The sequence below is a fragment of the Orbicella franksi genome, chromosome 5 (genome assembly GCF_964199315.1).
Source record: "Orbicella franksi chromosome 5, jaOrbFran1.1, whole genome shotgun sequence".
NCBI lineage: Eukaryota > Metazoa > Cnidaria > Anthozoa > Scleractinia > Merulinidae > Orbicella > Orbicella franksi.
Genome location: NC_138149.1, coordinates 14,876,005 through 14,897,803, shown reverse-complemented (window position 1 = coordinate 14,897,803; position 21,799 = coordinate 14,876,005). Strand labels below are relative to the sequence as shown.

Sequence of the window (21,799 nt, the reverse complement as noted above, 5' to 3'; positions counted from 1 at the left end):
TTAAAGAATTGTAAAGTGAAAAACGCTGTCGCTGAGTGCTATCTCGCAGAAATATTGCTCTGCCAGTACAGAAGAAACTCGAGTCGCGAATTCCGATCCTAAATGGAGTCGGCTTAGGGCATCCGCAGAGGAATTAGCGGAGCCCTCAACATAGCGTGCGCGTAAATTAATGTTGTTAATGGCTAAACATAGCCAGAGCTCCCGAAGACAGTTCTGCATGAAAAGGTCTTTGGATCGCTGATTGTTAATAGCGTGGACAGTGGCCTCATTGTCGACCAAGAGTTCCAAAGTGAGCCCTTGAAGTTTGCTATGCCAGGTCTTCACGGCGACAACGACAGTTAGTAATTCCAGCTGATTAATGTGGAGATGCTGCTGCAAGATGTCGTCCGGAAACTTGCAGTGGAAAAATTCGCCGAAACAAACGGCTCCACAGCCGGTAAGGCAAGCGTCCGTAGCAAAAAGGTGAGGGTTGGAGACGACAATGTCAGTTGGAATTACTGAGACACCATTGAAATGTTGCAAGAAAAACATCCACCATTGGAGATCAGATCGAACGTCATCTGGGATTTTAGTTCGTGACTTACAATTTAGTGGAGCGTGTTTTAAGGTGTTGATTAGGCGGCACATGAAAGCGTGTCCGGGGCGGACACACGAGGTCACGAAGGCCAACTTTCCGAGAAGCCGTTGCAAATCTTTCCTAGTGCGAGATGTTTTGGTAGACCACGACGAAAGCTCTTCTTGCAATTCTTGTAGACGAAACTGAGGGACAGTTAAAATCATACTGGCTGTGTTGATCTGCACGCCGAGACAAGTCATTTCACAACTTGGTGGGGTGTCCTTTTCGGGTGATGCTTGTAATCCTAGCTCAGAAAAAAGTCTGTTCATGCATGTGAAGGCATGGTGAGAGGAAGTGGGTTGTGCGGCGCCGTAAAAATCATCGATGAAAACGTCAGCCATGATGCCATGATTATTTAAAATAGAAGCCGCTGCTTTCGTTGTGCGCTGGCAGGCAATAGTAGCGGAGCGCAGACCAAAAGGTAAAGTCGTATGAAAATAAAATAAGCCATCAATGCACATGCCAAGGAGATGATAATCAGCCGGATCCACAGGAATTTGGCGGTACGCCCGTTTGAGGTCTTTTTTGAAAACGTGGCAGCCGCGGCCGAGCTGATTTACGAAACTGACGAGGCGATCTATTCCTGGTAGTTGTAATTTGTAAGGTTCGTTAAGAAAGCTGTCTGACGGAATGCAAGAATTAACCGAGGCATCTGGCGGAAAACTGAGATCATGTACAATCCGAGGCTCAGGCGAATCACGCTTGGGAACACACTGTAATGGTGAAATAACGCAATCCGTATTGAAAGGGTTGCAGTGATATGGCCCGCAGACTGAATGATAGGATAACTCCTTACAAATGTACGTGCTCAAGATGAGTCGACCGTTTGCTCCGGCTGCCGAACCATGATTTTTTAACGTAGATTTTGGTAGAACTGTAGTATCACAGTTTATGGGCCAACCGAACTTTAGAAAATCTACAACTATCTTATCGTCGTATGCTTTAAGATAGGATTCCCATGCAGTCAAATTAAAATGCGATGAAACCGGTATTCACGCCCCTCTATAATTGGGAACTCCTTGGCCGTAGGCGCGAACTGCATCGGCCAAAGAGACAGGAACGTTTTGTCATTCAGACAACTGTTTGGTGGTCTTCCCTCCAGTAGAAAGAGGGCGGGATGAGGTATTTACATTTGTTACAATGGAGCATTGGGTGTTCCGCACTGTCGCAAACATGGCAGTGGTGGTTTTCCTTGTAAATTGCTTGGGTAGCGTCGCAAGAACATTCCCCAGTGTAATTCCACGTCTCGCATGACTTGGTTTGCTTTGCTTTAGGTAGATGGTTGAAAGCTGAAGTAGGCGAGGTGGTACTCGGGGCTCTCAGATCTAAATGCGTAAAGAATGTTTGGGCACGCTCCCTTATTTTGTCGAAGTCGGACCATAACATACGCTTGCTTTGTACGGCATTATGTATGGACAAGTGAAAATTCCGGACACTGGCCCAGGTGTAAGTAGTCGCTTTGTCCATGAGCAACTGTAAATGGCTGAGCATGCTCGAACTGGAGAGCTCTGGCTGTGTTTTTAGGAACTCTAAATAACCACTAACGAACTCACTCATAGACAATTGATCGTACTCCAACATACCTTTACTGGAGAAAACGTACTGGTTTGGTAAGGTGGAGGATGCCTTCTGGCGCGTGCGAAGTGTATCCAAAGTTGGAAAACCTGTGATAGCTGGATTCAAGGGTGTGGAGGCTGCAAGAACATTCGTGAACGGAAGATCAGAGCTCGCGTGATCTGGAGTAAGCTGTTGTTGGTTTGCATTCGGGGCCGTCAGCTTGGCCAATTCCAACTGTGTCTTGGTGATCTCGAGTTGTAGTTTAAGGTTGTCCTGCCGAGTACGCTCGAGTTCTATCTCGGAGGAGATTGCAGGCAGCGTGATTCCCTCACTGGTTTTTGCGCTCGCTGATTTTTTGGATTTTTTCTTCGGTCGTGCCCCTTGAGCTGGAGGAGGGTTAAGTTCTTGCTCTTCCATGAGACGAGTGAGATCATCAAGATTGTACTCGAAATCCTTAGCCATGGCCATCTTTTGGAGAGTTAGTCGCTGCGAAAGTCGGAGATATTATACGAGATTGACGAAACAGGCAACTAGAAGTCTTTCTTAACGCTACTGACATGCGATTGCTGACAAGCTGACAAACCGCACGCTATATATTACAATGCGGATGACCGCTGACAGGGTTACCATAGTAATTACTGTATTTGATCCAAGTACCAAAACCCTCCAGGCAGAGGACATAGAGTAGTACAGCTGGTCTTTGCACAGACTATTTTAGCTCTTGCCAGTAGGGAGTCAACACTGGTAGAAATCAGCTGATGCCTGGCCTTCAAAATTGATCATGACACCTTGCCAGTGGTTCTCTTTAAAAAATTTGCCAGAGTATCTTATCATTTTTACATGGAGTTTCCCCTGGGGTGTTACCATACTGACTGTTTGGTGTAAACTTAGAGAAGAGTAAATTTTACTTGTTATAAACAAGGATTCTGAATTATGTCCATTCAAAACAACAACCAGCTGCACCAAAATAATTGATAAATACAGGTGACTACAGCTTACATGCAACAAAAATTGGTTCAATTTTATGGCAAAGTAATTTTTGCGAGCCCCGTGAATTCATCTGTTTTTTTCTAACCTCACTGCTGTGAAAACATTCCTTTCACATTTTAGTCTTCATGAAAAAATATGAGCCAATGTTGGTAGGCCGTAGATGCCTAGGAATATTGTAAAACTACTGTACAGCATATACCTTGGCCACAGAATTGGCATTTGTCTGAAGCCACAAATTCTGTATCCTGTATCCTGTCAAGGGTACTGTTGAGGTAGATTCATGTAGCTTTTTCTGGTTCCTTTGGCAATTGGCCTTACTCCTGGTGATATGGCTCTAAGACAGTAGTAATATTTAAATGTAGGTGAAACTTGGAGCTATTCTGTTATTAATAAAGCTTCCAAAATTGATTAGACCATTCAAACTCAGCTATCATCGACAATGATTTATAGTAAAATTAGTAAAATTATTTGGAAACAATTTCATGTTTGAAACCTCTTCAGTACCGACCAAACGGCTGTTACATGTGACAATGATGTCCAGCGTCAATGTACTCCATAGTGAAGCTACTCACCTGGCTATCTGTTGGTTCCTCGTCTCTTCCAGGGCTTTTTCATATCACTGGAGGCTCTGCATTCATATCCTTACTCGCGCATAAGGAATGCATTTTATTGGTGACTTTTTGCTTCCTCTCTAAACAACATTTTGTTAGAGCATGATCCAGGTTGTTCTCATTTCCGGCTGCATGTGCTACTTTGTGTCTGGACAAGCCAAAGACCAGAGCAGTTACAAAAGAAATTAGCTAAAAGGAAGGAAGTGAATGCATACTTTTAAAATTGTTTTGTTTTCCCGAGGATATTGCGTGCCTGCTAGTGCTACTCAAATCAGCATTTTCAAGAAAACACAATTTTCTTGATGGAAGAATACTACGGTTCTTAAGCAGGAGCTTGTTATCTACTCTCAATAAACTTGATGAACATTCTGCTCTCTTGAAAATAATGAAACAATAAACTAAGGGAAAAATTTTTCTTAAGAGCGCCATGTTGATTGTTTTTGTTGAGTTTTCCTTTTAACACCATGATATTTATACCAATTGGCAACTTTGAGGTCCCATATTTTTTACGAGCTTGCGACGGACTCTTATGAAACTTCGCATGTTCAGGTAGGTGTTGAACAACAGTCCTTGGACTCGATATCAGAGGGATGAATCACATTTGTCTCTGGTAAAAGAATCGGTGTCAGTGGACAGACGTCAAAATGTTATTGGTCGCAATCACATGGCGGTGACAGCAAATCAGCCAATCAGCCAAAATGTCAGATCTGTGAGGAGCTTCTTTCGACTCCTCAGGAGAAGTAATGAGCAGCTTAGAAGCACGTGGAATAATCTAAGTGTAAGAATATAAATATAGATATCCAATCAATCATAAAGCAACATTCTGTATATTTATTCCTCATCAAAACGTAGAGCGAGCTTTCACACCATTTGCAAGGACACACTTACCATTCTTTGCTCACGTGAGGTCAAGACATTTTCTTGCTGCTGTACACAATCTTTGGTTGGCACAGCATCCTTCTTTAGCCATCCCTTTGTTTGAAAGGAAGAACCTTCACCAAAATTTAGATCGAGTCCCTACTGAAAGTCTGACAATTCAAAATGCACCGAACACAGTACTGTTTTCAATGGCTGCCATTTTGCCAGATCTCTTCGCACAAAGTGAACCCATTTCTCGCGAGTTATATTGTTACAAGGAAACGTATGCATCGATATGCCCTCTCTTCTGGAGTTATTTGTACAACTAGCATTCCCGGGCCCACCAGCAACACAGTACTTGCCCAAAGACTTTTTTGGGGCTTCTTAACATTTTCACCACACTCCATGCTCACTTGGGGTTTCCTCAGAGTTCTGAGATGTATACAACCAGTGAAGTCACAAGACTGTTCTGGCCGTGCCAAGATGGCCACCAATTTTGGGCTCAACTAGCCAAGTTCAAAGGGCTAAAGCAAAGCTTTCCGCACTCCATTGGACCAAAAAAACTTGTAAGGTTCAAACTTTATTATTATGCAAAAATCTCAGATACGAAAATTTTGTTTCAGTGGCACTATAATGGAACGATAAAATGCCATGATGAAACGATGAACCAATGTGGTCAGTGATGAGTCAAACTCGTAAAACGATGAGTCAAAGAGGCCAGCTGACGAATCGAGCTGACAAGATGATGAGATGAACTCACGAAGCGATGAGTCGACCTCTTAAAACGGCGAGTTGAACCGGCAATTCGCTGAGTCGAACTCGGAAAATGAGTCGACTAGAAGTATTGGTGTGCAGAAACGATGAAATGCCATAACAAAACAACAAGTCAAACATTTTGTCCATGACCTACCTTCATACACTTTTTCATCTCTCTTTCCTTTAAATTCAATATTGTGGTGATTAATATAAAGTTCAAGTTCACCTACTCTAAGGAATGACAGCTGGTTTCTGTGATAGAGATCTTCCCAGTCAATATCATTGTATTCCTGTTGTGTTTGGGTGTCTCTAAAACAAAGACCTTAAGACCGAAAGATCCTAAGACCTTAAGACCCCAAAAACTCTAAAACAAAGACCCCCTAATTTACTAAGCATTTTTTACCTGTAGTGAAGTTTTGTTCCTTCTTTATCGGGCCAATAACACAATAACGACAACAACAAACCACGTTAAGATTTTAACTGCCACCTTGAGCTGAGGAACCAAGATCTCACACTTTGGCCGGAAGTGGCGTTCACAGTATGAAACCTCCATTTGGCGCTAAAATACAGGCCCAGGGGAAAGGCTTGGCATTGTTCAAAAGGTGGATAGCGTGGTTTGTTTTGTTAGCACTTATAGCGATCTATCTGGTTGATAGCGTTATCCAGCCTTTGAACAACTGGGGCCAGATATTTTGTTATATACTCAAAGCCAGCTTATTTTGGGAGAACCTTTCTAAAAACTTTTAAACAATAAAGTAATTCTGTCAGCGTGCAAAATAGTTGGCAAAAAATGGTTACTTCTTTTCATTATGAAGTATTCAGTATTCAATCGAGGAAACAGTCAGGAGTCCCGTCAGTTACGCCTATCTACAAATTTATGTGGAAAGATTGCATACCTGGGAGGCTTCGGCGTCCACTGGTAAACTACCTTTACGCTGACTGTATATATGATGATTGCTTCGCAAGAAGTGTGAAACTCGTAGTAGCAAGTAAATGTGTTTAAACTAGTCCGACTTCGCAAATCTTGCTATATTGTTCATAGCTCTTTATCTGAAGAAAGGGAAAGGCGGAAACGTCATTAAACTAGTCAGAACTGACAGAGGTTCATTGATCTCTTTCTGGCAATTTTCCAAGGATACATACTTTCTGATCTTCTATGAACTTATACCTAAAACATACTACAATACAAGGTAACATTCTTTATTTCACACGATGTGACCACTTTCTTGTCTTTTCTGTGATAACGTCATATTTTATTGATAATTTCATGGAACACGCATCTAACACAATTTTTTGAAATCCAATGTTTGGAATGATGATATTGAAATAATATACAGCAAGAACAATGTAAGAGTCTTTGTATTGTAAAATAGCTGAGCAATCTGAACCAAAGATCTTAAAACTATAACAGCCAATGGGAAGTACCAAAGTAAAGTTAATTTCAGTAATCCAAGTAAGAAGTAGGCAGCAATCGTTCAGACAGACGAGCCAATTAGACATTTCACAATAAACATTTAAATTCAATGCAGATAATAAATTGGGAAAAAAGGTTTGCTAAACCCCTATCCCCATGCGTTCAATGCTCTACCTCGCACTCAAGTTAAGCGTCGTTGTGAACTTAACAACACAAAGGCAACCGTGAAAAAACCAGTGAAGACCAAAAATGCTATATGAGATTAAGTAGAAAAATATACCCTTTGGGGGTAGTTTAACAGGACAGAGAAATACGTTTATGAATGCTATGTAAGTAACATCTGCTACTGTGGGAGACAGGTTTATTATCCGTAAGAGTCTAGATATTTAAAGACAGAGACGAAGTATATGGCAAAATGAAACAGAAAAAAATCTTTACCTCGGGAGCAGAGATAATGTACTTTGACAAAATCAAAACAAAGAGACAAACAACCCAATGAGCAAATGAAAGCCAGCACCACACAGTTTGTTACAAATGCAACACAAAGATATCGTAAAACTGTGTAGAAGCCTCACTAGAGAAGTGAAAAAAGTAACTTAGGAGTTGAAATATCTTAGAAATAGATATGAAAACTTAACATTCGATGTTTCCATAATTTGACAACAGTGTTCAAGGAGAGTATAATCTCCAATTGCCTATCTCCACTTAGGTGTATAATTTCGGTTCTGGCAAATAATGTTTGGACGTAACCCTACTAGTATTGACTTGCATCCCAGCCAGGGCACACTAAAGTATTCGGCTTAAAAAATTATGACAGAGCATACTGGGCTGAAATCAAAATTAAAAATTTCAAAACATTTTCAATTACAATTATAACAATTGTAACAATTGTTAATAAAATTGGAAGAGTTTAAAACTTTTCTGAGCCACCATAACAGAAATGCTACATGAGTACCCAATGGTGTAAAAATTAACCTGATACTTGTGCATCCTGTACGGGCGAGCAAGCAAATGTAACTATGACATGAAAAAGGTATGTTTGGCTTCATCCACTGCAACCTGCCAACCTGCCAACGGAAACAATATAAATAGAATATTATTAAGTTTATCAATAATATACTTAAGCAATATACAAAACTTTCTACCAGAGTAATGAAACAAAACAGGAAATTGAGATAACACTAGACAAGCTATTAATTCACTAGCCTGGTGGTGCCGTTCAGCATCGAAGCAGATTGAAGCGGAATAAACGAGATTTTCCGCATAAATAGGTTTTCCACCAGTTTTTGTATGCGTGAATCTCCTTTATTTTATGAATGCAATTAAATTGATTGATTATATAGGTTTAACAGTATTCGTGCATAATCATATATATTTATGTTGTTAAAAAACAAGGCAGGGAAAAGAAGGTATGATGATCTTCTACGTTAAAGTTGTCCTGGACAATATGGCCAAAATTACTTGATGCCTGTGATGAAGTGGTTTACACAAGGCTGTAATTGATACTAGTTCCATTTGAGTGCGATATGCAGTTGGAGTGCAAGTGCTAGCGACGATAAATTGCTCTGACATGCACGTGATACATAAGTTGCAATTTCAAAACGAGTGGGGACAGGAGAATTGCGTGTGTAAACGGGGTTTGAAACAAGAGGAGGAGTATAGGTGGGAAGATTAAATTTTTTAATGATTGATATACAAGAAAAAAATTTCTATAATGTTCTCTCGCTTTCCATTTTAAAGTGTGTGGAATCAGCGATAGACACCTGCAATAAGAAAATCTCTTTAAGAGCTAATGCATTAGAAAATATCAAGCAAAAAGTACCAATTTGCGTAACAAGATTGTTATAGCAAGACTTGGAGGGTGGGACTTTATCCCCTTCTAACGTGATTGTTGGGAAATTATAAAGCTAAATACATTACAAGTTTCTGTTTTTTTTTTTAAAGTAAACTTTCAAAAAGCAAATGCTCTGAGAAAAAGTGGTGAACCATGCATAAGGGCCTTTTGGCTAAAAACTACCCTGGCGACTTTTAAAACTTTGATAGCAATCAAGGTGATGGGAGTTCAGGAACAGTACTGGTGTAATACAGAGCCAGAATGGGTAATAGATGATCGGAAGATTATGACTTAAAAACATTGGAATTTTTTGTAAAGATACATAATTTCAAAACGTAGAAAAAATGGAAGGGCAAGGAGTTTGACCGCGCGATATATATGATAAGGCCAAAAAGATGTTGTAAGTAAGAGCCTGCGAACCAATAGCTTACATATCAAAATAACACAGAACCAAAAACAGTATATTGCTACAGATGATTAATGAAAATTACGGGGCAAGGGTTTCGCTATGGGTACATAAATATGTACGGAAAGAAAAAAGTGACGAAAACTCAAAGTAAAGGAACCAAAAAAAAAATAAGGTTAGAAGATGTAGCACACAAAATTACAAGCGCATAGTTTAGAGCACAACAGTAAAGGCATAGAAATGTAGAGGCGTACAGGCATAGAAACGTAAAGGTGTAGAAACATAAAAACATAGAGGCATAGAGGTGTAGAGGCGTAGAAGGGTATAAAATTTTAATAAAAAGTAGATTAGTGTAAAGAAGTAATTTAAAAGAAAAATGTACACACAATAGCGTTAAGGATATATTATGGTAGGAAGAATAAAGGAAGAAAAATTTAAGTTTTAACAGAATAAATATAGGGAAAACAAATGAACAAAAAAAGTATCAATAAATTGAACTGTAAATTTCAAAGAATTCATGAGAAACCTCAAAATGGGATTAAGTTGTCCGAAAAATAGCAGCACATCATGCGGCAGCATTACGAGGAAAAAATCACACAAGAAAATGAGAAAGTTGTCAAGAACCCGTTTGGATGTGTCATTTTGTATATTGTGGAATAGATTAGCAATAATAATATATCGGTTGCCAAGGCAACGCAAACGTGCATTAGGAAAAAAACAAGGGAAAATTAAAAATAGGCCAAGAACGTGCTGCGAAAGGCTAGCGAAAAAAGAAGGCTAGGGGTGAGCTGTAGGCGTATAGGTCTAGAACTCTACAAAAACTTCTACGCCAAATAGTGTGTCCAAATCTGGGCCAGACTTGACAGGTGTGGCAGGAGTCTGATACCCGAGTGATAGCAGCACTCATATCCAGGGCAAAGAAGTGACGCTGTATCACCATTTAAGGTTGGTTCTTAGAAGGGTGGTCAAGCTTGATGTGAATAGCAGTAAGTAGGCCGTCAAGTACTGAACGAGGTAGGACGATCAACTCAATAGGGCAAGAAAGTGGTTGTGGACGTTGGACAATGACCAGGCCGTCCTTGAAAATGGAAGTGACGTTAAGATAGTGCTTTACGTCTCTGATGTTGGTGAGTTTCTTGGAAGGGCAGGTGCCCTGTTTCAAGTGAGCACAGACGTGCCGTAGATTGGGGCACTCATTTTGAACACTGAACCATGCAGGTCTGCTGGTGAAGGGTAGGCACTTGGTGTTGTCGAGGACTTCTTAAGTGGAGATGCCATGTACAACTGAAGACTGATTCGTGAACAAAAGAGCAAATTTGGCAGTTCGTTTCATTGCAGTCTGGTGCATTACAACTGGCAAAGTCAGAAGGTAAATTGGCAGTGCCAGCGAGATGCTGAAGGCTAACTTGGTATCTACTGACCATGGTCAAGAAGGAGGTAACTCGTGGACTGGCGGAAAATTCACCTTGGCAAAGTTTGTGCAAGGCCTGAACACAGGGCTGGCTATCAGTCAAAACGCAGGCACGGTGCTTGGATTGAATGATGAAGGGGCTGAAGTGCTTTACGGCAGCTGCAATAGACAAGGCTACGACCTCACATGGTAACCATGTGACCTGATGCTTACGTAGTTTAGAGCTGCAAAAGCCGGCAAAGAGGAGGCGGTCCTGGCAAGTGACATACAAGGTCACTCCGAGACTGCATTGGGTTACTGAGCCATCAGTCACAATCCAAAGCTGGTCAGAGGCACGAGGGAGGACGATAGACTTTTGTGAGTTAAGGGCATCTTGTTTTGTGGTGAATTTCTGATGAAGGCTGTCATCCCACTTGATGTAGTTGTGAGATTGCAGATCAGCCAAGGATGATTCAAGTGGGTCCACAAGTTGAGAGCAGGTGCCAATGAAGGAATGCAAACCTTTTACAGACTCTGGAGGGCAGCAGGTTGCAAGTGCTGTGATGAGGTGGGGGCTCACAGATAAGGAGCCTTGTGACCAGATCCAACCCAAGGTAGTGGTCGTTTTGGGGCATATGACAGTCTTAGAGCAGACAGACATAGTTTACACCGGGCAAGGGTGTCAAGTATACGAGACCAGTTAGCGATGAGCTCTTGCAAGGTGTCGCCATGACAATAAAGATCGTTGGCGAGTTTGGTAGTGCATCCCACTTGGAGGAAGTCACCAAGAACACAACGCATTAATTCCTCTAATGCAGTCTCTGAACCGGGCATTCCCATGGCTGACCTGGTATATACTCTGATGCCGCGAAATGGAGTGGCCACACCGCGGTATTTCATGGAGGCCTTTGAGAGTGGTATCTGGTAAAAGGCACGGGTGAGGTCAGACTTTATTATGTACTTCCATGGGGCAATTATGCAGAGAGTAGAGTCAATATCAGGCATCAATGAAGGGTGAGGTTTGCTGTAGCGTCCCACGTCTGTGAAGGCTGTAACAAGACAAAAACAACCAGAAAGTTTTTCAATGAGAAATAAAGGGTTGAGGTACTCAACAGTGACTCCAATGTTCTCTGGACATCGGAAGACCTGACATTGTCGTAACTCATCAAATTTCTGCTGCAATTCAACCAGCTTGTCACGGGAATATTGAGGAATGCGGTCTTTGCGTTGTGGAGGCTTTGCAGGTCCCATGTTGACAGAAGCTTGGATGGGGACCAGCTGTGCCGTTGTATCCAACAATTGTAGGATTAAAGACTTCGTCGTGAGTCTGAAGCACTTTGCAGAACTGGTTGCGGATGGTGTCAGGTAGGTTGTTGTCAGGGTCAACTTAAACAGCATCCGAGAAGAACCCAGACTGAGGTGAGTTGCTTCTGCCGGGGTGGGGAGGTGATGGGTGTGGACCGCCAGGAGGAGACGGAACCACGGTTGTGGTGTGATGAACTTGACAGAGATGTTCATGGCATCAGGCTGTCCTCGGCTCAGTAGTGTTGACTTAATGAACTCTACTAGCTACTGCTTCTACAATGTGGGGCTGAGACCAGAGCTGTGAAACTTTGGAACATTTGTTAGATGGTGCATCAGTACGGGCTTCTATGGCTAAAGTATAATCAGGATCTAAGTTGGGTTGTATGTCCAGCTCAAGATATTCTCCAGGAAGGACAACTGTTGTAGGGGCAGACGAGCGTAATACATAAGACTGGGTGCGACGAATGGCATGAGCCTGGGAACTGTTAGTTGACTCAGGATGGTAGGCTAGTATCTAGGAGCCTTGGATAAGAACCTGTCCCTTTGCTGGGCGAACAGATATGTCATTGGTGATCATAAATGAAGTTACAACTAAAACATTGACGTCTAAGTCTTCTACCACCAGGGCATCAAGGGTCAGGCATTTGTCAGCTCGTGAAAGAATAAGGCGGGTCTTACCAACAACAATGAGAGGCATAACTCCATCTGCTTGTAGGGCCTGCTGGGATGTTTTTACAGTGGGAACATCAATGCTAGTGGCGACAGAGGCTTTAATCATGTTGGTTTCAGCTCCAGTGTCCAAGGTGAGTTTAAGCGAGTGGTGACAGGAGAAGGCATTAAAATGGGGGGACTGCTTTGTGCTGATGTGGCAAGACACAACCCTGGCCGAGGAATGGGGAGGAGAAACAAAGTCCTCCACCTCTGGTGGACAGAAGAAATCAGAATCAGAGGAGTTATCTTTGTCATTGAGGCTACTTGCGAGGCGTGCTTTGGCAAGGAAAGCACGGTCTTCAGCAGGTAGGTAAGTGCACTGACTTAAGAAGTGACAATCATTACGTCCTGCCTCCTTACACAAGGGGCAAGACTTGACTTGTGGTTTGGTACCTGGCTTTTGGAAGTGGTTATAAGGACCCCTCGCAGGAGGCTGTCTGAGCTTCGATGCTGTTGAACGCAAGATTTTAGCATCGGCGTTGTTACTAATCTCTTCCAAGAGGGAATTCAATGCTTGAAAAATTTCAGGCTTGAGAGATGCAAGAGACTTGGACCTGAGCTCTGTACCATAACATTGCTTAGCCAAACTGGGGAGGTCGGGGTGGACTAATCTCAGCCAAGTTAGGACTACAAGATTTTCTAGAGTCGGAGACATTTCCTCATCGAGGCCGGAGACTTCACCATGGTGTGAGATATTTCCATTTGCTAATAATAGATTATCTTCAATAAAGGACATCAGACATTGATAGATATCCTCAGGGTGCTCAGCAGAGGTGAGTGAGATGTTGTTGAAGTCGAGGAAGAGAGCACCGGTCGATTGGAAACCAAAGTGAAGATGAATCGCTTGCCAGATGGAAATCATGGAGGTCGATTTCTTGATGATGGTGTGACAAGAAATTACGGGGCAAAAGTTCACAATTTGCCTACGCATTAATTCAAGATGAGTACACTTTTGTTGTGCTGTTCTGCGGGAAGCTTGAGGCACGGTTCTGGGGTCAACCAGGAAGCTGCAACGAGGGCTGCCAGGGGATTTCTTCAACCATGTCTCGCCATCAGTGAGAAAGACCCCGAAATTGGGATCGAGGGAGAGAACGTACTGAAGATTCTGCCTTCAGGCGTCAAACGGCGTTATCGTTGCCTGTTTGGTGTGGGACCACTGCTTTGGTGCTCTTAGATTCATTTCATGCTGTTGGATGAATAGAGGAAAGGCTAAATGTGTACTTAGCTGTGGGTCCTTGTGTATTGTTGACACAGCTATCGGCTAAGCTCTTTTGCTAGTTCCTCGTTTGGAAATCGGTTGACAATTCGTTATGGGCTGGCTTTCTCTTAGTACGAGACGAGGGTAAGTTCCAACTGCTGCCACCACACCAGTAATAAAGACAGACGACACGAAAATAGCGAACAACAAACACTTTACTAAGGGCAACAAGGTCGCTACAAGATGGCAGACTCAAACAACACGAGGGCCGAGTGACGACCTGCATAATACGCATGGGTGGCCAACAATAACCGCTGGCGCAAGGTATATTTCCTTGTCTGTAAATGCAATGCTGAAAGCCTATCCTAGATATCAATTTCTTACATTTATGCCTGTTAGGATAACACCATACCAAATACATACTATAATCCTTGCTACTCCACAGCATGTATAAGTAAGTTTAATGCTGCAAATAAGTTTTCCTTTCTTAAAAAGGGCAAATGTTCCTTACTTTTAGACATTAATTTATTAGTTGATGATAAAAACGGAGCCCCTGTAGTGCCCAAGCATCATGTCTAAGCATATTGAAAAATTAGTAGGAAATTTTCAGTTTGGCAATTTCTGATGACTGGCTGTTATTTAATATGGAACACTGAAGTGGAACCTTAAGTTACTTACACGTCAGTAGTTATTTCCATTCCCTCAATGTTGCGCTCAATGTTGTGTTAAAGCCATTGCTTGCATCTCCAAATCCCATAAATTAAATGTCATCATATGACTCGCACAGTGATGGTGTATGTGTAGCAGTAGCCATAACCAAGGTATGTCTATTCTTTAGTTCTACTACCTGGTGGCAGTGGTGTGCCTAATGGGTCACAGAGTGTGAAATCCACCATGCCAGGAGTCAAATAACCAGCCCAGTCATAGACTACTGCCACTTGACTATTTGCTGGAAACTGCTAAGAGCATACTCCCATTGTAGGTTGTCGGACCCTTACAGTGACAAATTCTGTTCTGGGTTCTGCTAAAACTCTTGCAGCTCTTGCCTCTTGAACTCTTTTCTTGTGTTCAGCCTCAGCATTTGCGATTTCAAGGGAAATTCTTTTCTGCTTGTCTGCTTTTAGTGAAAGTTCATACTCGGTATCTTGCTCTCTTTTAAGTGATTCCCTTTGTTTTGTTGTACCACTCAGGCCTTTACTGTCATCTTGTCTGTCCTCAGTTGAAGTACCAGCCGTACATGCCCTTTCAGAAGAAGTGGGGTCATGACTCATTATCATAGGTGGTACACCATCATCACTTTCATCACTGCTAGTTGTCATCTTTTTGGACAACAATTATAGCCTGACATCGTTCAGTTTAAAAGCCTCCACATAATTTCCAACATTGAAAGGTAGCTCTCTCCCATTCACTTCAAGGGTAACACCAATTTGTTTATCATGAAAATTTCCAATAGCAAATAGCATGTCTTCTGTTTTCCCATAATATGACACTCCATTAGGGAAAAAGATTGATTTACAAAGTTTCATAACATCTATTCTGTTACTTGATAACAGCATGGTTACACACCTACTTTCACCTCCCTTAGACAGAGGTACAAAAACAGTCTTCGACCTCCTCTCGGAAGTGTTTCCAACTTGTACTCGTTTGGACTTCTTTTTTTCCTTTTCAAGCTTTTTCTTTTGCTGTCGGTTGCCTGAAGCAGTCGTAAGCTTAGTGGACCTATCTTTCTTTCAAGACAAGAATGCCTCAAGTAGTCTTACTCTTTTGGATTCCTTTTCTTCCTTGTGTTGCTTCTCTTGAGTGGTGCTACAAAAGCCACGAAGGCCTAATCTGTTCCCCTGCTGTCGAGGGGCCCATATCTTTAACCCATTGACTCCCGGAGCGTTTTGGCAAAAACGCATTTTTTAGCCATTTTGGAGATTTTTAGGTTGGATATGGGCCAAATTAGCTCCAATCTAGTCAAAAAGACATTTGTAGCATGACAGCATGCCTTTGTTTCCACTAGCATTGCCTTTTATGACATTTTTGCTTGCGCATGTGTGGAAATTAAAATTTTGGCAATTTGGACGAGAAAGTGACCTAGGTCTTTAGGCTTTTCGATTTCTTCTAACTTTTTTTTCACCTTTCCTTTTTCTCCTTTTCCTTTCTTTTTGTTGCAGTGATTGACCTTCTACTAGGCTTGCTTCCAGTTCAAAAAATTCTGAGAAAGCATCATTGAGACAGGCAATTTTTACCATGGGGTAGCCATGTGTAGTTGCAGGAAATTATGCTCTGAGTTTTTCTCTCAACTTTTTGAGCATTTTTGTGCATAGTTCAGGTTCCACTGAGCCGATCACTCTGATCTGGGTGTCATTGGAAAGGTCTTTTCCTCCTGCAGAAGTTGAGCATAGATGATGCCATTTTTGGTCAAAGGTGATGATGTCAGAAGTGGAACAAGGGCCAGGGTTCGTCACAGCCAGTTACGGCTGGCACAGGAGTCAATGGGTTAAGGACATCATCATTTGCATTTATGACTGCTGAAATAACCATCTGAGAAAAGAAGATTGAAGTTAATTACTATATTAATGCTCTTTTGTGATGGAGATGTAACTTAATCTTGTTTTTTGGAGTTTAAATAGCAGGAAAAGGGCAATGTAATTTATTTTGTCGTAACAGCTATTTTTATTAACTCAAGGGACCATAGAGGCACTTCTTTTTCGGCCTTCACTGTTTAGCTCTTGTTGTAATGTGAAATAAAGTCATAATTTGTATAACATGGAAATAAAGTCAGTAGTTTAATATGCCCCACCCTTGTAAAACAAATCTGGAATATTCTAGAAAATTCTAGAATTTTTCTAGAAAAATCCCAGAAAAAATTTCTAGAAATTTCTAGAATTTACTTCTTTTCTTTTCTGGAAATTTCTAGAAATTTCTAGAATGTTAATGAAACATGTTAATAAGGATTAAGAATTTGGCAGCTTTTTCCAGAATTCATAGTTTGGCATGAAATCAGGTTTTTTCCAGCTTTTTCCAGCTTTTTTAATTACACAGTTTCTAGAATTTGCTAGAATTTTCTAGAAAAGTCTTGCTCTCACCTTAAAAAAAAAGAGCAGAAGAAGTACTCATTTCCAGCTTTTTCTAGGTTATTCCAGTTTTTGCCACATAATTCCAGTTACAGGGTTTTAGCTTTTGGTTCCCTCATCCTTTTTAAGGTAGATGATTTCAAAGAATAACTGCAACTGGAACTCAAATATTCTCATATTTATTCTCATCAGAAGTAAAAACTACCATCAAAGTTATTAGAAGTCACAGGAGACCAGTCTCTTTTCTGTCAATACCTTTAATTCTAAAACAAGTCTAATCTGGATTGTTCAAAATATACACCACAATCTTCACTGAAACAGTAACTCAAGAAACTTAGAATAACATGTTTGTAAGAGATAATTTTATAGCTACTATTTTCCATTCTTGTTCTTGACCTTCAGGCAGTTTTCTTTATTTAAAGCTATGGCCTTTCTCAGAAGTAGATTAAGGTCTTTTGTGACAGACGACCCGGTCATTGCAGGGAAGGCTTTCTTTAATACAATGTCTGTCAAAAGAAACAGCCAAGTTGAGATTAATATCAATGTACAGATGTATGCATTTAAATAGTATAACTGCAGATTCAAACATCAAAGGGGTAAACTCAAGTATTTGTAACTTTTTTATCTCAACTCAGTTATGAGATTTTAAACCACAAGTAGAATTTAAAACAATCTTATTCAGCAATGATTTTTAACATTTCCTTTAGTTATTCTGATTTTTAAAACATTTGAAAGATAGCCCATTACAACAACTTATTATAAAAGCAGTCACCCTTGGGGAATCACTAACTGATCTCTTCCATGTAATGCAGTTAAGTGTAACAGAGAATAAATAAAGGACTGCTAAAGATTGACTTTATCCAATACTGTTCAGTAATATAGCCTTTATTAATACCATGTGATGGTGAAGACGTGATATGAAAGAAGCATGAAATCATATGATGACAGTTTATTACTAACTTTCTAAAAGGTTCCTCCTTGATGGAATCAGGCCTTGATGTGACTCAATCTTTGTTACACTGAAATCCAGTGACTGATGAGTTTTTCAGTTCATCAGTGGTAAAAAGTTGTTTAGCAAGTGTCTCCACTGCTGACTTTGCATCAGAGGCATCCTCGACTGACCTGACTAATGCATCCTAAAACATAAGACAACGTTGGTAATTTAGAGGGGAACCTTAAGTGAATAGAGAAGCCTACAAGATTTTTTATACTGTCATAAAACATGGCAGAGATCTGAGACCAAAACAAATTTTTTTCTTAGAGAACATGACCCACTGCAAACATTTTAAAGGTGTTGTCCGCCGCTCTTAAATAGCAAGATTGTTAATAGCACTTCCTACAAATGGCAGCATGTAATTCTTATTTACTTTGCTTTTAGCTTTCTTGTATTTTGGTTTATAGTATTTATGTTAAACAGGAAAAAAGTGCTCACAACTTTTTTTATGTTTTGTCCACTGGTAAAAGTTTCCTGACCAATATGAACTAATGTACAGTCTAATCCACATTTATTTTATTAAATTCAACTGGATCATTGATAATGCAATTGAAGGATTTTCATTGGCTTAGCCATCATGGTATACATGAGCCATTAATCACCATGCCCTACAAATAATTATGGTATGCATACACATGATTTTTGGGGCATTTTTATTTTTAGTTTAGTATAGTTTTCATTGCATGTAAATTGGGGGAGTTTTTCATCGAACAATTACTTCACTTTCACTTGTTGGATATTAGATGGTTATAACTGTTAATTACAAACGTTTATGACAACACATGCACATGATTCCAGTAAAACCAACTTAGGAAAAAAAATCTTCTACTATGGGCAATTATCTGTAGGCCTGTTACTGGATGCAATCAATGCCACCGTTGAGGGACATCACACAACATTCATACAAAAATAAGTTCACGATTGGCATCATACCTTTGTACAACCATTAAATCTCTCTTCATTTGTGTCATCTCAGTCTACCACTTCATTTTCAGATACTGCTTTTCCCTGTTGATATAATATCAATCATGTTACTGGAACAGAATCAAGAAACTTTTTTAAAGACAAGAAAATCACTTGACTATGAACCTACTAACTGTATTAACGTACATTGTACACCTGCCAGAAATAGGCCCTTTGCAGCTGGGGTCACGTGACCAAATTTGTCCTAGGAAATTTTTATATTATGGGCTATAACTTGAAGAATGCCAGAAATGAAAAGAGCGCATCGAAAATACTAAAATGGCCAAGTTTGAGGCCCCTGGCATTAAAGACTAAGTTTATACGACTGTTTGAATTTTCGGAAAATTTAGAGGATTTGTATGGAAAATGTTGCTGGAGAGCAAGACCTTGCTCTCCAACAACTTTTTCCATACAAATCTTCTTATACTTTTAAAAATTCAGGCTGTCATAAAATCTCATTCTTTAATGATGGGGGCCTCAAACTTGGCCATTTTGATATTTTTGACATACTTTTTCCATTTCTGGCATTCGTTAAGTTATAGCCCATAATTTTATGAAAAATAGGTCACGTGATGGCTTAGCTGCAAAGGGCCTATTGTAACATCCAAATGAGAGCAACTCATTTGTTTATTTAATGTAAGCTTTGAATAGCATAAACATTACTTAAGACATTCACATGCAATAAAGACAAGCAAAAAGTGGCACATTAGTCACTGCAGGCAGTTAGAGTTACTTAAGTTATAACCATCTGTGAATAATAATTCTTTGTTTGCATGTGTTGCTAAGGAGGGTGATATCTCACTTCCAGCTACTTGCATCAGCCTGAGCGTGGAAAATTTAAATGATTCAACAAAAATGCAGATTCAGTTACATTTTAGTTTTTTCTTTGTGTTATACAAAATGCAAAGTACAGTGTACATGTAGGTGTTGACGATGAAACATCACCATTTTCAGTTGTCAAAGTATCCTTCACACGAAGAAGTAATAATTAAAAGGAACGCTCTCATTTAATTTCTGCTTTTAAGCTTGATTTCCACTGATCTCTCGAGTACGCGAATCAGGTCTACAAGAGTGTGTGGGGGATCTTTTCTTCAACAGTGGCTAGTACATGTAACTGAACCTATTCCGTTTTAAGTGACATCTTTTAGGGGTCTAATGAGCTTGAACAACTCCCATTAGTCTCCTTTAGAATTTTAATTCAAATTTTCCGATGAGCATCCCTGATCTTCTCATATGGGAGTTCCCCCCAGGGTTTCAAATGTCTAACAGGAAGTGAAGAAGTGATGGAGTGAAATTGCTTCAGCACTGACACTTGGAAAATAATATTTTCCAAGTTAAAAATGACAAGGTTATATGTGAGGATAAATTTTCCTTAGCAAAGGATTAAAAAGATCAGTTAATGAGCCCTGAAAAAGGTCCTTGACTGATATTATGAATTTCCATACCTTCCTTTGCTTCCTCCTCAATTTCTCTACTTCAGCTTCCAGACTGCTAAGTGGATTACTGAGTGACTGCAGCAAAGGTTGACAACTTGGGCAAGAGGTGTTGACATCTTCAGAAAATGATGATGTCCTGTGCCAGCTGACATCTCTGGAGATATGGCCTCGTACTGTTTGCAACTGATGCAAGTTGCTGTTACGAGGTGAATAAGTAATAGGACCTTCCAAATCTGAAACATTATAGTCAGAACAATGGCTTAAACTTTGAGAAATGGAGAACTCTTGCTGTGGGATAACAGGTAGGACAAAACTTCACTGGAATTCATGAACTGTTGAGGACTGGACATGGAAAGATGGCTCGGTAAAGGACGACCTCTTAAAGCTGAGTGAGATGATCCCAGTGGTGTTGAAGAGAAGTGAAATCTTGAGGCTGGATTGACAGGTGAAGCTGATTTGTAATGAGATGAAGAGGGGGACCGTGTTGCAATGCTAAGGTTTGATGACTGCTGTGGTGGGAATGGAGTACTCTCTGACCCATTAGACTGTTTGTCTGCTAAAAGTTGGTGCATTAAGTTGGGGACATCTCTCTGCTGAAATGTATCTGCAGGCTGTGATTGCGAGTTAGAGACAGAGTCTGTTGACTTTAACACATTTATTGGACGTGGTTGTGGTTCTGAATTGATCTGGACTGGCTCTTCTGGAACAGCTGACTGCGCTACATGTAAATGTATGCCAGATGGCTGGGGTTTTGACTTGGGCTGCAGTGAACTGGCAGGTTGGTTGGTCCTATTTTCGTCTTCCCCTTCTTCAATCTCAACTACTTCAGGTTTCCAATTCACATGCTGCCTTCGCTCCAGTAGATTCTGCACCCTTTGAGTACTTGCTGCTGAAAGAAATCCACGATCCTGGGTATCTTTAGCATCAGCAACCTTCCTCTTAGACACACTTTTCTTTTTACGAGACACCTCTGGTTCCTGGTCTGTTTGTTTTTGTTTGCTCAATGGCTTTTTGAGATTTTGATCTTTCTCTCTGGGCTCTTTTCTGGCCTTTTTTCTTCTCAGCTCTTTGCACTGTTGAGTATTCTCTAAATCCTCAAGCTTTTTCTTGGAAGGTCTTGACTCCCAGCATGGGTGTGGCACATCAATATTGGGCTCTTGTTCTGCATCTTTGACTGCAGGACTAACCAGAGAAGTCACCATTTTTTCAGCATCTCTTTTTGATCCTACAAAGCAAATCAATTGTTTAACTTCACCAGCAGAATTTCAATTCATTGAACAACGTGATGATTTATATCCCTTAATGGAGTATACATACTCCATTAATAGCTCTACTTATGACCACTTTTTTGAATTTCCGAGGTGGTCGTTTAGAAGAGCTTTGACTGTAATAATATTAAAAACTGACATGGACCCACCATGATCCCATTAAAAAACACAGTGAGAAAGAAGGGCAGTACTCTTTCAATTTCATAAGGTAACTAGATGCCTCCTGGCTTGTTTATTTAGTCATCTTCAAGAAATTTGTATTCACTCCACTCTGCTTTGAAAATAGCTGCCATGAATAAATAAATGAAACCTTCACATGATGTCAGTTGTTTATTGTTGCTGAAAATAGCTGCCATGAATAAATAACTGAAACCTTCACATGATGTCAGTTGTTTATTATCTATTATTTCTTATTTATCTCATGTACATT

The 21,799-nt window shown here is 40.4% G+C and overlaps 3 protein-coding genes across 3 annotated transcripts; all 3 read right to left on the bottom strand.

Moving 5' to 3' along the window:
- Nucleotides 1-957, bottom strand: LOC145487799 (uncharacterized). Its single transcript, XM_081466601.1, has one exon. It carries the CDS (start codon nt 955-957, stop codon nt 1-3), a length of 957 nt encoding a protein of 318 aa, XP_081322727.1.
- A 13,520-nt stretch (nt 958-14,477) lies between these two features.
- On the bottom strand, nt 14,478-15,095 carry LOC145486427 (uncharacterized). Its single transcript, XM_081465089.1, has one exon. The coding sequence runs from the start codon at nt 14,963-14,965 to the stop codon at nt 14,606-14,608; it is 360 nt and encodes a 119-aa protein (XP_081321215.1). The 5' UTR covers nt 14,966-15,095; the 3' UTR covers nt 14,478-14,605.
- A 2,714-nt stretch (nt 15,096-17,809) lies between these two features.
- LOC145487007 (uncharacterized) lies at nt 17,810-21,370 on the bottom strand. The gene is made up of 3 exons (XM_081465716.1): nt 20,111-21,370; nt 18,636-18,710; nt 17,810-17,844 (listed from the first exon to the last, which is right to left on the bottom strand). Exon 1 carries the CDS (start codon nt 21,301-21,303, stop codon nt 20,362-20,364), a length of 942 nt encoding a protein of 313 aa, XP_081321842.1. The 5' UTR covers nt 21,304-21,370; the 3' UTR covers nt 17,810-17,844; nt 18,636-18,710; nt 20,111-20,361.
- Between the last annotated feature and the right edge of the window lie 429 nt (nt 21,371-21,799).

Bases quoted from the DNA above. Each gene is read 5' to 3' on its own strand.
- LOC145486427 (XM_081465089.1), bottom strand. From the start codon at position 14,965: ATGACAACTAGCAGTGATGAAAGTGATGATGGTGTACCACCTATGATA.
- LOC145487799 (XM_081466601.1), bottom strand. From the start codon at position 957: ATGGCTGACGTTTTCATCGATGATTTTTACGGCGCCGCACAACCCACT.
- LOC145487007 (XM_081465716.1), bottom strand. From the start codon at position 21,303: ATGGTGACTTCTCTGGTTAGTCCTGCAGTCAAAGATGCAGAACAAGAG.